This window comes from Drosophila persimilis, unplaced genomic scaffold (assembly GCF_003286085.1).
Source record: "Drosophila persimilis strain 14011-0111.01,24,50 unplaced genomic scaffold, DperRS2 tig00000191-arrow-pilon, whole genome shotgun sequence".
Classification (NCBI taxonomy): domain Eukaryota; kingdom Metazoa; phylum Arthropoda; class Insecta; order Diptera; family Drosophilidae; genus Drosophila; species Drosophila persimilis.
Window position 1 is genome coordinate 261,520 of NW_020825298.1, and position 16,210 is coordinate 277,729.

Here is a 16,210-nt window from a genome sequence, read left to right on the forward strand (position 1 = left end):
TGAAAGAATGAATGAAAGAAACTGTCTGAAACATGTTTTGGCCACCGACAAGGAAACAACAGAAAAAGTAGTGTCGGATTTTCTTCTGAACTCGAAAAAGTTCGTTGATTTTGATATATTAAAAAAAAAAAACAATTCAAACAAGACATTTTTGCCAGAAAACAAATACTTAAAATATTTAATTCAACAAACCCTACTTTTTTGTAAACGGTCTGAAAATACTCGTGAAAATCGGAAATGAAACAGCAATAAAAAAAACTGTTAAATGATCAAAATAGTTATACAGTTTTCTTGTGAAGGAGCCTTATAAACAAGCCCAAGCTTTATATAATTTAAAAACAAAGTGTTAATGATAGAGAGATATCAATTAGTTTCCGTTGATATCGTATCAGTTACTGAAAATCAAACTACTACGCGCCGCTGACCATCGTTAAAAAACAGCGCACTTGGCCCGTTTTTTGGATTACGCGCTCCTTCTAAGCAAGTTTGTGACTTTTAGTCATTTCGACTATGGCTGTTGCCCAACCAGACAAACTCTACATGCAATTAAGTGCAGCGGAACTAGCGGCCATCATTATGAAAGGTAAGAGCGCACGAAATGTTATTAAGGGCTTTGGCCACCTGTTGCCGGCTAACTGTGCAATTTAAACATGCACTTTAATATTCCCCTATATAAGTGCATGCGTACTAAGTACATATGTTCATATGTATATTGTATGTATGTATGTCCCGCACCTGGAAGTTATGTTTTTGGATTATATTTTGCGTGTTGAATAAGTCACATAAAGATCTAGAGGCGGTTGCAGAGTACATTACAGCAATGGATATTATTAATCCGATGCTGAGTCAGCAACTCTACTGCCAATTTGTTATTCTGAATTGAAGTGAAATCTCTGTAATAGAAACGTTACCAGATAAAGAGGTTCGAAAAGCAAAGTAGTTAGAAAAACCAGCTGTGCAAAAGCTCTAAATGAAGAACCGAACATGATGACTATCTGATGACAGATAGTATACTTTATGGGGGATGTGCTGGGCCATTCAGCACCAGCAGCGTAATCATAAAAGGGAAACAGTCCTTTGAGGGTGGCAAGCAATTGAGATACAGACAGATACGTAAACAACGCCAACTATTTGTCGCCGCCGTATGTCTGCCTGGGTTCTGTGACGCATATGTCAAACAGGCACTTTGCCCGCTCTAGTGAATTGAGGACGACGACGTCGCCAGACATATTGGCAATTTGTGTGTGACTGGGTTTGAGCACAGTTGGCCCGAGAACGACTCCACAGATTCACTCAGGATTAAACTCAAAATTTTAAGATTCAGTATGAATCTAGAAAATATGTTTGTTCGTCGTTTCCGAAAGTTTGTATGTGTTCCAAAACTTTGCTTCTTTTAAAATGAAATAATATTTTAATGTAGTGTCGGTATTTTCCCTTAGGGCCTTCGAAGCTTGTCATTGGCGCCAAGTATATTTATTTACCAAACATGGCATTTCAATAGTTGTCATTAGGGAACTCGAATTGATTTTTTTTTTTGTACTATTTTTTCATAATCTAACATTCCTGATAATGTCTGAATCAGCTAGGACCAAAATGAGAGCCACACATTGGTCAATAATGCAAGTAAAAGGCTGTGAGCCATAGTCTCTGGTTAATTAAGCGATCGCAATGCACCATTTAATATTTTGTTGTGTTTCATTCATAAAAATGGCGCGTCATTTTACTACAATACTCGTACACCATTTAGTCGTATAGACATATGTACATACATATAAATCTCATCTATAAATTTATGGATCTTTATATGCACGTCTGAATGTAAATATGTCTGTATGTTGATAAGCTCAGACTTCCCACACACGGAACGCTTCCCAGTGGACCGACCGGCAGCCAAAAGCCGCCTATGATGATAACCTTTGGCTGACTTTTGGCGTGAATATGGGATTTTCTGATGCCTCTGACAGTTAGTGTCTGCCTCTTTTAAGTAGGTTTTAGCTGATTTTCACGGCAGGGCATTCATTCTTGGAAAGAAAGCCCAATAACGTCTAAATGGCTGCCAATTTTAATGCAAAAACGTCAAGTTTGGCTTTGTGATCAAAAACTCATTAGATGCATGTAAAAAAAAATCAGAACTGACTTTGTATCGTAATATGTATGTACCGCCAAAAACATCTTTGTCCCCAAGATTGGGAATTGATCCTATTCGGTTTCTACTCACTACACCGTTTGTCTATCATACTATATAGGCCATCATTCAATGCACTCCTTATATGATAGATAAAAGCAGATGTTAACCACGAATACTTCGTTTATCTCGATCCACACACAAAACCGTACATTCATATATGTAACTGAGATGTTATATACGACGTGACGTGCACAGGTGTTTTGGCTTATACGACGCCATTGACGAAGTCGGCTTTAAGCAAACATTTGTCTGAATAAGAAATACAATCCTCAATATGAATGCTCTACACACAAGGGCTAGAGCTGTAGCTATAGCACTGCTGTTATTTATCCAGCCTGATTTCGTCGCTGCAATGTCAGTCAGTTGCTTTGAATTTCGTATGTTGTTTGTCTGTCTAAAATTAGAAAAGATTAGAAAAGCACAATAATTTGCTTATAAATAGTTGTGTCAACATGCAAAAACATACCTTCCGTCGTGTTTCCATACGTGTCTGGCTCGACTCAGATAAACGGTATACTTAGTACAAGTTAATACATCTGTATTTACATAGGTGGGAAACCGCTATCATATGATCTAGTACGTATGAGGAGCAAAAGTGGGGTAATAATGCATATCATTGGCCAGATGTATTATAGAAATATTTTGTAACGGAAAAGCACATAATTAAGTTCACTAAATGAACAGCTGTACTGTATTCTTGGGTAAAACTTATAGTATACTCTCTATTACTGTTGGCGATAAGAAAAAATAATACTATCCTGCCTGCCCAAGTCCATTGATTTGCATTTCACCCGAACACTTGCGAAGTACACCTTTATTTTTTCGTGTTTTTGTTTTATTAATTACTAACCGGGTTGTTGGCTTCTGATGCAGTGGCTGCTGCTGCTGAACTTGAACTGACTTTATTCGCCAGACGCAAAATAAATTACTTTCAACAAGTAAGCTGTGCTTAAACGCTTTTTAAATACCTTTAGAGGTCAGTGGTAGACCGACGGGCCTGGAAACAGGTTTCATTTTCGCGAGCAATGCAAAATTTGAATTTGCATTTTAGGACGTACATATGTATGTATGTAGATACATCAACACATACATACAATTTTGTACTTGCCAAATAGTACCAAAGGATAATGATTTTATATAGATGTTAATAGTTGTGTCTCACAGCCACAAACTAAATCGAGTACACAAATATATCAATGGGCGTTTGGATATAATCATAAAAGATTTTTGGTGTGCTGGTCAAAACAACCGCGAGGGGCTCCGAATGCCCTATGCGGCATGTGTTTCGCGAAAAGGGGGATTTTTTAAAATTTACCAAGCCTTACTTTAAGCAACCGGTTCAGCGTAAATACGTCACAAATGGAAGAAGACAACTAACATTTTAACTCTTTTGTTTATTTTTAGATTCACCCAATTCAAACGACCGTGATGCGGGTTTTTGTTCCGCCAGCTCGGAAAGCGAAGGCGGCGACGATTTAGCCGTTGAGCAAACGCGCAGTGGCAGTCCCAACATCGAACTAAAAGGAACTGAAGACTTCGGAACAGCAGACTCTAAGCCAATAGCACTAATCCGCAACAAACGCAAGAGTACGGAACCTTCGAAAGTTGTGGGATCGATGACGTCCACATTTGGACAAGCCAACGCTTGTCCTTCCTCCTGCGCGAGTATTGCTGCAACAGGCCCGCTTAAGAAACGCATACGCTATACCTCTTCTGCTGATTCAGCAGTGGTTTTGACACCTACAAGCTATAGCCCCAGTCGTAGTGTGCCAACCCCGTTAAGCTTGGAACACGAGATCATACCAAATCCGGCCCATATATTTGTTCGTCACCCAGGCGTCACTACTCTGCACCGCACGTTCGCCACGCATCCAGAGCAGAAAGAACCCCTAGAATTGGTGACAAAGAAACCACAGCAGCTAATTGAAACAGAAAAAAAATCGGAGACTTACTCCACAATGCAGAACAGAAAACCACAAAATCCAAAAAAGACATTGCACAAAAAAATGGCGAAAGAAGCAATCGCGGCATCATTGATTGATGCAAATCTTAGCGATGAGGACATGTGCAAGGTTGGGTCGGGGTCCGATACTTCTACATTGCGTCCGCACTCGCACCAACGCAATTATAAAAACATGACGCGGGAGCGCCGCATTGAGGCGAATGCGCGGGAGCGGACTCGAGTGCACACTATTTCTGCCGCCTACGAGACGCTACGACACGCCGTTCCAGCATATGCCAGCACTCAGAAGCTATCCAAGCTCTCTGTGCTGCGAGTAGCTTGTTCCTATATACTGACCCTCAGCCGTATGGCTGGTCAGGACTACAGCGCTGATCAATCGGAGCCGTCCATTGCCGATTGCATCGAGGCCGTCACATCAACTATTCAAACGGAAGGAAAGGTGAAGCGCAAGAAAGACGAGTAATCGGTATAGTTTACCAACTCTGAAAGACTTTTATTGGGACTGATTACTGCTCATGTTACTGTTAGTCGCGTGTGTTTGATTGTGGGTCAGTTTGACATACTGTACTCATAACCACACGTTCTAGGTTTTAGGTATAGTTGGGGTCACAAGTGACCGAATAGCTTTACAAGTTTTTAAAGCTTTGTTTATAGAGATATACACACCAGCTAATTTGTAAGTAGAGGGTACACAATAGGCGCGTTATATACATATTCTAGTGTACATACATACTCTTATGTACATATGTAGGTATGCGTACTTGCCATAATTGATATTTTTAGAATCTAAGACCAGCGATGTGATCCTAATTTAAAGTTGCTTTTAAACTTTGAAACTATAAGAATATTGAAACAGCTCAATGTTTTTGGCAGTACAAATATTGAAGAACACAACAATTGTTACCCCTAACATACATATGGATGTATGTACTCACGGCTTTTCATAATCCAAATTGACAATAATAGTATGGGAAATCCTAAAACTGTATGCCAAACTACTAAGTAACTTTGTATGATGTAGGTATACGTACCGATACACTTAAATATAGCCGATTTTCGCATAAAAGCGGCAAATTCCTAAAAAGTCACTAAATTTAATAATGGAAGTCATTAGTTTTACACTACTGGCAAAGTAGATAGTTTCCAATGTACAAAAGTAACTATACCATTTTTACAGATATATTATTCAAGAGATGAGCAAGATGTATGTACACAAATACAAACGAAGATCCGCAAATGGAACTAAAATGAAAACCTGAAATTTTCTTGTCTGTGTGAATATTTATAGTCTTTTACGCCTAAATTGAAATCTCATTGTTATAAGTACAGTGTATATGTATGTAAATTATGTAGAGATATAAACATAAGTGCCATAAAAGCAGTAAATATACAAATCCGACTGTCAAATGCCATGTATCCTTTAACTATCTGGTTGGGAATCGAGTTTACAGTGCAAAAGAAGTGCAGAGTGGTGTTGACCCATTAGTCACCTGGGTGCGAGCGTACTTGGAAGATTACAAACAAACACGAAGAACCAAACAGCGGTAACTGGGTAGAGGCGTTATTTATGTCTATACGTTGAATAATCTTATCGCTTTGCAACAAGCCATTTGGCGGTATAATAAAGTCAACAGGTGCGCACAGAATGGCAGGCGATCGATTCAGTACACCCGAACCCATCAACCCAGCTATTATAAACGCGTTTTGGCACACCATAGTCCCTTATCAGGTTCGGAAATAAATTTGTCAGCTAATCTAGCAGGCACAAAGTTTAACGATATCATGGTATAGTTAACATAGTGCAAGCGTACCCATGACGCATACAGGAACGATGCCAAACTAATAACTAGGCGTATACTATACTCGTATAAAACGAGGTGCCTGCATCTATTTGACCCAGTGCAATAGCCGCCAGAAATTACATCAGCTTTTAGAAAACAGGTTAATTAGAGCAGTCTCTGATCAGTATATAATGACTAAAAATGCAAACGTTACTTCGCTTGAGCCAGGTGGCTGTGCCTACACTTGTTTGTGGCCAATTATACAAAAATATTTACATCAGCTTATTTAAATTTCTACTCGAGGTTATTCTCCTAGTAGTAATCGTACTGTATATTTGAGTACATTTACAAAGAATATATTCAAACAGTGTTAAAATTAATTCAATAATATGGTAATGAGACAACGGGATACTTGTACATACATATATTAGCACAATCAAACTGTTTTTGTGCAAATAATAAAGAGAATGATTCAGCAATTCGACTGTCTTATGAGTAGGCATGTTTGCATTTATCTCTGGCTGGCTGGGAGCTTCAAATTTGATTGCAGTGCAGCATTCTGTAAGCAGTCTGTCGTCGTTGCTATCGATCGAAACAGTGCACAATGGAATTGTATCACGCCCAGCTAACCTCCTCCTCCTCTAAGACTAATCAGATGTAATCCGACATAAAACATCAAATTAATGTTTCATCACTTGAGAAACTGCGAAAGTGGAATATTTTACGTTTTTACCAAACGAATAGTCTATACAAGTAGGCTTCTTGAGTAGGAACATTGACTTTCCATTCTATTCTAGTTAAATTATCTGCTACGGACGTAAGCCTGACGTAATTACAGCAGTCTATTTCAAATACACCAGGCACAGAGGCAGCTATAATAAAAAGCTCCGCCATCTCACTTGAAAAGTGGTTACATTTGTCAATGAAGGCCCTAGAGCTAGTTATAATTCTATATCAATGAACCTGGAATTACATGTAATCGATTTATATGTAATGCCTCTATATATTGAAACAATTCAACATTTTATGAATTATTTAGTTGAGTCTTAGTGCTTCTCTGTATGGAGTTTAGCCATAATAAAATTCTGTTTTGCACAATATGCAAAATGGGAAGTTCATTGAACTAATGAACCACTGGACGGTGGCCATATGAATGCACATTTGTTTCGCCCGGCTGTCTACTGGTGAATCGGTATTAAACTGATTCGGCTTTTTACATGGGATTGTGCGGTTGACTTAGATAAGGAAGACAGCCTGTAGCTGTAGCTGTAGAAGTAATCCATTTCGTGGGTAGTGCTACCGGCATCTACCTTTATATTGTCTGACTACCTAAGGGAAGTTTGGGCAATCGCGTAAAAATTATTTTCAAAACAAAATAATTGAAACAATCATCAAAAGATCATCAAAAAATAATGAAATAAATTTTGCGAACGCATTTAAAATGAGACAAAGCTAATTTATATTCCGACAACACAACGGCGGGACCTCAAGAGCACCGAAGAGAAACAAAAAATTAAATGCAGGGTATGGCAAAGAACCAAGCGACTGCAGCTCTGTTCAGTGATATTAATAAGATTTATTCTCACATTAAAACTCTTTCTCCTTACGCAGGCACAGTCGATACAGTCTCATGTCCCATGTCCCATGTCGACGATTTCCCCAACCATTCGAAATCACACAGAGGCTCCGACTGTAGATTTCGGACTCTGCTCCGACTTCGACTCCGACGCCAAACTCGTGATGTTCACTGTTCACTGCCTGTTGCAACATTAAAGACATTAAACAAATGGACATCTGTTGCCAGCCGGCACAAGTTTTGTGCTTAGCTCGCACGGGGGCTCACGGGGCGTCTTCCACGAGGAGACTTCTACTGCCAACGCAAAAAATTAGCATTTGTGTAAACAATTAAAATAAACTAAACTATGGCAAGTCGGTGCATCACATGTCGTGACGAGATGTTATTTTAGTGGCAGCAAACTGAGAAATTGTTGTGCAAATATTGGCTTAAATATTGTCTAAAAATACCCATTCCAACTGTAGTTGCTGTTTTAACCCATAGCAGACGTCAAATATTGTCGCACCTGTCGCAGGTGTGGCCAACGTCTATTTCGGGGCGCACTTGCGCGTGTGCCATTGAAAGTGCGAGGGTGATCCGAGCCACCTTTCCTCATGGCATCACATGCTGTAGCTCCAAGCGTGATCTGTTCATTTAATATGCGTATAAATTAACATAGCTGACGTTGGCCGGACTGGACTACGTTGATAATTAGGTACAAATTTACTACTTGTCATAATAGCAAGGCTAAAAATAGCTGCCGCCTTTGTTATTTGGTTTTAGGCTAAATTAAGCCTACACTTTAATAAATTTGGTTCGATACATTTTTAACCAAATATTAATCAATTTATATGGTATAGAATAACTTTTCTGTCTGCCTTTTCTGCTTTCTAACCGGAAGTGAAACATTTGGGAGACCGATTTCTGGGAATATTTGCACAGATGGCGGCATTTAGTTAGGACTGAATGAAACTTATTTGCAACGGCAAATTAACATGTCCCCAAATTAACGGGGATGGGATGGGGTCTGTAAGTGCATGTGTGTGTGTTGCAGCACAACGCGCACACGATTCATTGGCGCCAAGATTGCAAGGTACAAGTGACAATTTTTAAATAAAACCAGACTGTCGCGCTAGTGGCGGGGCCATTGCAATCGTTGACCAAGCTAAAACACAAAAGAAGAAAAGGAACCTAGCTATTAGGCGAAGCGACACGACGCGACGCGACGCGACGGCTACTCTTCATTGCTTGCCAAATGTTTGTCTAGCAATTGTCGTGTAAAATATTTTAAATATACTGGATCTTTCACGTCCCAACATGTTATACATATGCATGTATGTACATATGTCCATATTATAGGTACTTACACATATACACACAAAAGTTTATCATTAGCCTTTAATGCAGTAAGAGCTGCATATAGTTCAATAATCGGTCGTATACGTTATTCTTCGTCATCTGTTGTTTCCAACTTATAATACCACCATGCATACTCCGTATTGACACCCAGTTGTTTATTGAATGGCTATCGTGGCCAATTATCACGTACTTTGCGGTAAATTAAGTACAAGCGATTGTCTGTGTGCGTAATTGACGTGGCAGACGGGAATTTCAATTGACAGATAGACAGACGGTGAGCAATGCGCATGTGCGCAGACGTTAACACAAAAGTGTCGCCAGATCCTCGTCGCCAATCTTGCCATGAATAAATGTCACTTGGCGCCAACATTTTGCATTCAAATTAAATTAGTTGGAGCCGGCCATCTATTCGTTTAACATAGATGAAAAGTAAAGCATTTCGAATTGAAGATCCGTTAGCTTACCCCAGATAATTGCCAAAAGGATACAAAAAAGCTGCACGCACCAGTTAGCAAAAGGTCTCATTAAAAAATACGTGGGGGCGTTGTTTGAGTTCCTATATTTACTCCGCAAAAATTTATATTTGGTCAATCCTGTTTATCTAAAAGGGTGTCCGCCGTAAATTATAAACTTGCCTGCGTGAAAGAATTCCAAAGCAATCATCTTTTAACAAACTCGTCTACATAGCATGTATGTGTGTGTATATTCAAAATTGATTGGATTTACTTTAAGCACGCAACATTCGAAGTTTTCATTAGACGAGTGCTTCGTAAACTTTTTGGTTTTTGAAATCAACACAAAATTGATTGTACAGTAAGTTCGTAGAACGATTTTATTAAGTTGAATGTCATATCTGACTACATATTGGCTGTATTCTGAGAAACTATCAGGTGCATATATTGGTTGATACTGGACCAGACTCTTATTGTCTACCTTACTGCGTAATAAAGAAAAGTGATGCAATTTTCACACAAGTTTACAACAGAGCTATGGGAAATTGCTTAGTTGTTTCAATGAATCTTACATTACTTTCCACGGCCTAAAATAGCAGGCACTGCCAACGCAGTTCTGTTGTTCAAAACAATGCTAAAGTTGGACGCCACACAAGCCACCAGCGGATCCAGTTCAACTTTGGCCAACTATCAATGCTATTCAGCGTGCAGCGTCAAAGCAGCGGACCCTGAAAGCCAATATGGCAAGTGCAACATCTGGGTGCACCATCGACTGGCTCTCTAGCAGCAACATGTGCAAGATTAAATGCACAATCCCAGCGAAGTCAGTTACAGAACGCATTAAGAGCCCATCCCAGAGGGCAGTAAGCCATACTTTCCCCTGGCGACGGTCGCGACGGCCATCAAGTAGACCGGGTGAGCAACACGATGCCTATCAGTGCAACAAAATTTACACATTGGTGCTGCTACCAGCTGTGACCACCGCCATCGCCAAACCAAGGCTATCCAGTATAATCCTGGTTGCAATGTAGGAAGACATGCGCATTGAATTGGCGCCAGCGCGTCCACGTCCACGCAACATGCCTTGCCGGACCCACCGCTCATCATCCCACTCGTCTGCCTGTTCTGGCCAAATGTGCCACATTGAAAATGATACATACACATCGAATTATACGTATTCACACATACCTCTCCTATACTTATAGTTTACATATATGTATTGTATACATTTTTCTTGTTTTTACACTTAAATTTGTACTTATGTTTAATGGGGGTCCAATCACATGGCATGGCTAATCCAATGGGCAGGGATTGTACATCGGTCAAATCTAAAAAATTCACAATTGGGATAGTAGGACTGTCCAATATTATTCGCATTCAAAAAAGGTCAGATATTGATTGTATTAAATTATCGACAAACATAATTTTAACGCGACTAGAAAAGAAAACTATATGGGTAGAAAAGGCCCTTTCCAAGACATCAGCAATGAAGAAGCAAAGAAACAGCAATAAACTTGCTGGAATTTTCGTGCAGGGACCCGAAAAAAAAAACTGTTTGTAACACAAAGCAAGTAGCAAAACAACAGACGCCGACCCGACGCTGATGCCATTGCCGACGGGACGGACTGTGGCTGCCGGTGGCTGGCGGATGGCGACGACAATACCGAAAAAGGATGCGAGCGAACGATGTGATTCTGATGTGTCCAACTACCATATAAAAATATGCAATCAAACGAGTGTAAGATTGATCTCGGGCGATATTCTGAGAAATCGAGAGCCGGAGCAGCGGTCGGTTTGTGGGTCCCTTAGTTGGAGGAGAGCACACACACACACCCAGACCGACAAGTATAATACAACATTTTTAAAGAAGGATCGGTCGGTCAAATGTAGGTTTAGAAGCGAACCAAGAATTTCCCATTTTGTGGATTTATCGCTGCCAACAATGGGCACCGATAGCCCTAGTTTGACCAAACGTAAACCTTAAGTTGTAGAGTTAATATTAATAATTTATAAGTGTATGTTTTAACACTGTTATGTATGAAATACAATATCGGCAAAAAGATAAAATGGAGTATTATCTATATGTTGTCGGGTATTTTCTGAATCAGAATCAAACATCTTCGATTTAAGCCGATCAGAACAAATATCCACAGATTTAACTTCCCAACTATTTTCGCCCGAGCTCTGGAAGCTTTGTCCTTGATCAAGTGCTCTTATGGTAGTCCATACGAGAACACATAAAAGGTTGTTGTCACTTCCATACCACGTAATTGGTTCTGACATTGCTTAAAACGCACTCACATTGGCAGGGTTGTCTGAATCCATGGGATTAGCATCGTGTCCAGTGAAAAAAGTGATTGATTTCCTTTCAATCCTTTCTGCCACGAATAGCGTTCTCTGCAGTCCATACACTATACAAAACTGTATGTCCACTCACCAATTTTTCGTTAACTTCTTTTTTGGATGGTTCGTAATTCGGACGGCGACGAGCATTCAGCTTTTCGCAGACTGCGTGAGTACGTCGCATGCGAAACGAGTTGCATTCCGTTGACCATTTCAAACAATTGCCACTGGCAACTGCTGTAGCAACAGCAACAGCCACAGCAAAGGCACAGGGACAGCGGCAGAGCCAGCGGACAAAACCCCAATTGAGGTTTAATTTAGAATGTACCCACTGCTACCGCACTGCGGAGGCATAGGCATTGATTGCGCCGTGTTCTGTGTGACAACAGTACACAGTTGGAATATTGATAAGCCCCTCGATACTCAAACTGCAGCACCAACAGCGGCTCACTTTTCCGCCTGGCCTGGCTGGCTAATCGGCGGAGGCTGGCGAACACAACATGTTGTAAAATGGTGCGAATGCATTTGTTACCATTTACTTCTGAACTGGCTCGTACTATCGCCGGCCCAATTTCGTCCAATTCGATTGGTTTTTTTGGTCGGAAATTCTTCAATGCGACATTTCTTAGGCCCTAATTATACCTGGGCCTGCGTAGTGAGGGGGGCAAGGGTTTATTGCCAGCGCAGGGTTTACATGTGTACATATGTATACATATGTGTACATAGTACGTAGGTATGGAGGATTAGTATCCAAATCCGTAGGGCCGTGCTAACTATTCTTTATTATGAAGAGGATACAATGAGTGGCTATATAAGAGCTGGAGCATCTTGATTATAAGCAATTACGAATTCTGTTATGCTGAGTAAAGAGTCCCGAGACGTCAGCATCCTTTAAATTAAATTAATAACATTATCAATCCTGACAAATTGATACAATGCACTGGCCATGGTATGCGTAAAATGCGAAGCCGGATCAACGAGATGCCACAGAACAGGTGATGATTGAAAGCCATGGACTGCCCAGAAGCAACATAAAGAAGCAGCATAAAAAATATGAAATTAATAATTAACAGGCCCAGCAGCAATAACATCGTCTTCAGCAGCTGGCCAATCAATAGGGGAAGAGAAAACGATACCAGCGATAATTACTATACGCACTATACGCATCCTGAGCGAAGTATCCGAAATACTAAAAGATTGCCACAGCACTTGGAATTCACAATTTTCGGTTAGACTTTTCAGCGATCAAAGAGACCAAATGAACTTTTTGTTTTTTTTTTTTTTTTTTTATAAATTTGAACATAAACGTATGGGTGACCAATTGGCGGTGCCTTCCATGCCCGCATAATTAATTTTGATTAATTACCGCAAATGGGTACACTCATCAAACCAGGAGCCAAGCCAGATTGTCCTCTTTTCGCTCACATTTTTTCACGAAATTCACCAGCATTTCAAGGCCTGTTGATGAAATATTTTTATACTCAGCCGTTCAACGCGTGTAGCAAAATTAACGTCTGTTTAGTTAGATCTGTTAAATATTTATCATTTTGAAATATCTCATTCTTTTGTAACCTGTATGCTGTTCAGTGGGGTTAAGAAGTACAGGCTGGCTATGACTGTTAATTACTTGTTGCGAAAATACATACATTTATTCATGTAAAATAGTTGCTGTTAATAAATGTTATAATAATATATACTATATACATATGGACCACCACCAAAGCCACAAAATAAGCCAAAGGATGCCAGCCAACTCTGGACCCAACGTCGCAGTAGACAATGACAATCTGTAATCCACTTCATTAGCAAAATGGACCAAAGCATGCGTAACACGTACGAACTTGAACCATAAATAATATTTTTTCTTGGCAATCGCAGCGTTGGCAGAGACTACTTCCTTTGGCAAGCCCTGGGAAATATTTACAGGGATGACGTTTTCGGCTTGAATTGTTTTGCTGGTGCTTTTTGTTGGCCATGCCAAAACAATGTCAACTGTCTTGCTAAACACATGTAGACATAAACGTCAATTGAGGACAGCATGCTCAGTGACGACCCTGGCAGTACTGCACTGCAATACTGTGTCCTTAATCGATTATCGTTTTTAATAATCAATTTCCGAGGCCCTTCAGACGGTCAGGTCCGGAGCGGTCTTGTCTGAGCTTCCTCTGCTCGTGCTCCTGCTCCTGCTGCTGCTGCTACGTGCTGCTTATGGGCAGAGGCTCAGTTGACAACGACAGCACATTGACATTTATGAGTTGGAGCGCGGCGCATTGCACTAGACCTTACTCCTTACTCCAGGGCGCAGAGCAGAGCTATTTTAATTGCAGAAAATTCTGTATACGTTTGGTAAAGATGAAATCATAAATCTACGCACACAGTGAGTGGCAGTCGTGTGGTGTGTGTCGGCCGATCGTAGTAGTAGTTTGTTGGACAGCAGCAGCGCCAGCCAACAATAGCAAAAATGGCACCCAGATCGAGGCAATAAAGACGACGTGGTTCTTATAAATATAAATTTGTACAACATGTCTTTCGACAGGTTGCGTTTCCGTCCAAGAAGAAGGGTAAAGCCACATATTCAATAACATTTTCAGGAATTATTCAATGTGAGTTTGGCGCAAAGTTCTGATAGCTCGTTGGATGATTGATTGGTCTGAAAAGGAAAAGATGTACGTCAGTTAAAGGTATCGACATAGCCTGGCAGATCGCTAGAACGATCTATTTTATTGGCATATAGTATACTCACTAGATCGGGGCCGACCGAGCCTGGTGGTCTCGATGACTACATCCCAGAGCCTCACGTCTCCACGGATATTAACAATATCCACACACTCTGGGTTCATTTGATGCTTAAAGCCAAGCAAGAGTTTTCTGTTCACGAACAACTCGTAGTAGTTAGGTCGACATGCAATTAATATGACAAAGGCTTTTCCAGGTCTTAGACTTGTGTTAAGGTGTGACACTTTCCTCTTCACCCAGGAGCCATTTAAATAAGCGCTCCGTGTGATGTTTACCTTACCAACTTTATCGCGTGATTTTCGCAAAAAACTCGGGCTAAAATAAAACGACACGGTTGGCTGTGGCCAAATTTGCTGGCCCTGCTGTAACGCCACACTGAAACTTTGGGGCATCATGCGTACCCGGCCTTCGATTCGAACTGCACGTCCCTCTATGAGTTTTTCGTGGTTTGGCACGCGGCCGTAAAATGGAAGTGCTAGGTTTGTATTTACTTGCCTTGCAGCTCTCTGCAGTTTGGATAAATTGTCCAGGGAGGCCCAGCTATGTAGCATTCTAGTGGCTTCCTCATTGACCCATTTCAATAAACTAGAGTCGTAGACAAACGGTAGAACTCGAGCCACTGATTGAGATAGCCGAATCGGATACTCTGTCACATAATATTTATCAATGACAATTTCATCAATGTCACCGCGTAAGTCGATTGCACCTAGCCATCTATACGGCATGCGATGAGCGTATTCGGCAAAATGATAACCATTTACTGAAATGTAGAACGATTCCACTGTGAGGAGTATCTGCATCCAAAAAGTATCCCCGCGTCTCAGTTGAAAGCGGAGCGGTGATGAATTTTCCTCAAGTCCCCATTTTCCCATTAAACGGGAGTTGCGCACAATATAGTTTTGAGGTAGTCGTGCACCGAGTTGCAGCAACACATCGCAGTGATCGCAATTTTCTTTTCCTTTTATAGTGAGGAAATCGATGGTAAAATGTTCACATGCACTAAGAATAAGTCCGTGGAAAAAGAAACTTAGCCCCGGCCTTGGCGGATCCAACAGTTTAAAGTGTTTTCGTCGATTGGCAGCAGTGCGTTTCTCATAAAACAGTGACATCGCATCCCTTTCTCGTCGCAGGGCAATGGTGGTAGCACCGGGTAAAAAATTCATGGCGGGTAGGCATACTCGAGCAAAATTTTACTAATTGAACAGATTTTGACCGAAAAATAAACGTATATTTGATGAAGATCTAACTATTTCGAAAAACCTCGTACAACAATGTGCTTATGTTGTTGGCAACATTCATTACTGCCTAATGTTTAACCAAAACAGAAAAGATTTCCGCACTGTACTACATGGGTGGTCACTGTCAGTCCTCGATTGGTGCTCGATCGGAAGAGCATTCAGATGTGATTAATCACATCTAATCACAACATACTTTCTCAAGCGTATTCGGATCCGTTCATCAGTGGTATTGTATATGGCAATCACGTAGTAGAACTGTGGTTGGTGAAGCAGCACGGCTGGTTCAAGAACTCGAATAATTAACTAAGCACCAAGCTCAACATAGGAGAATAGTGCATACTGGAGTCTGATTAGGACCTTCACCTCCAGTATGTGGTTGGTTTCCAGTTAGCGATGCAGATCCAACTCGGGTATCAAGAGCGAGAGGGGGGTAACTAGAAAGTCCATTAAAAAACTATAAGCTTACACTTTTTGGAAATAAAAGTTCCCATCTGATTTTAGCCTTGTACTCCGTCTATACAGTGCCACTGACCTTTTTCAGGCGCTTCATTGACAACAAGGTATATTTCACTATCAGACATTGTCAAACATGTGC

The 16,210-nt window shown here is 40.7% G+C and overlaps 2 protein-coding genes across 3 annotated transcripts; one reads left to right on the top strand and one right to left on the bottom strand.

The window, feature by feature from the left end:
• The first annotated feature begins 344 nt into the window (after nucleotides 1-344).
• LOC6595580 lies at nucleotides 345-4,966 on the top strand. The gene is made up of 2 exons (XM_002020921.2): nucleotides 345-583; nucleotides 3,593-4,966. Exons 1-2 carry the CDS (start codon nucleotides 511-513, stop codon nucleotides 4,612-4,614), a joined length of 1,095 nt encoding a protein of 364 aa, XP_002020957.1. The 5' UTR covers nucleotides 345-510; the 3' UTR covers nucleotides 4,615-4,966.
• An 8,288-nt stretch (nucleotides 4,967-13,254) lies between these two features.
• On the bottom strand, nucleotides 13,255-15,570 carry LOC113565690 (galectin-8). 2 transcript variants are annotated; one of them, XR_003408717.1, is made up of 3 exons: nucleotides 14,385-15,570; nucleotides 14,016-14,291; nucleotides 13,255-13,953 (listed from the first exon to the last, which is right to left on the bottom strand). XR_003408717.1 is itself a non-coding variant. In XM_026988485.1 (2 exons), the coding sequence occupies exons 1-2, from the start codon at nucleotides 15,538-15,540 to the stop codon at nucleotides 14,236-14,238; spliced, it is 1,212 nt and encodes a 403-aa protein (XP_026844286.1). In that variant the 5' UTR covers nucleotides 15,541-15,570; the 3' UTR covers nucleotides 13,255-14,235. The 2 variants fall into 2 exon arrangements, 1 of the variants encoding a protein (XP_026844286.1); XM_026988485.1 differs by having other exon boundaries at nucleotides 13,255-14,291.
• Between the last annotated feature and the right edge of the window lie 640 nt (nucleotides 15,571-16,210).

Excerpts from the sequence above, each read along its gene's own strand:
- LOC6595580 (XM_002020921.2), top strand. The coding sequence starts at position 511 with ATGGCTGTTGCCCAACCAGACAAACTCTACATGCAATTAAGTGCAGCG. Across the intron at positions 584-3,592 it reads AGCGGCCATCATTATGAAAG|ATTCACCCAATTCAAACGAC; the intron begins GTAAGAGCGCAC and ends GTTTATTTTTAG.
- LOC113565690 (XM_026988485.1), bottom strand. The coding sequence starts at position 15,540 with ATGAATTTTTTACCCGGTGCTACCACCATTGCCCTGCGACGAGAAAGG. Across the intron at positions 14,292-14,384 it reads GCTCGGTCGGCCCCGATCTA|ACCAATCAATCATCCAACGA; the intron begins GTGAGTATACTA and ends TTTCCTTTTCAG.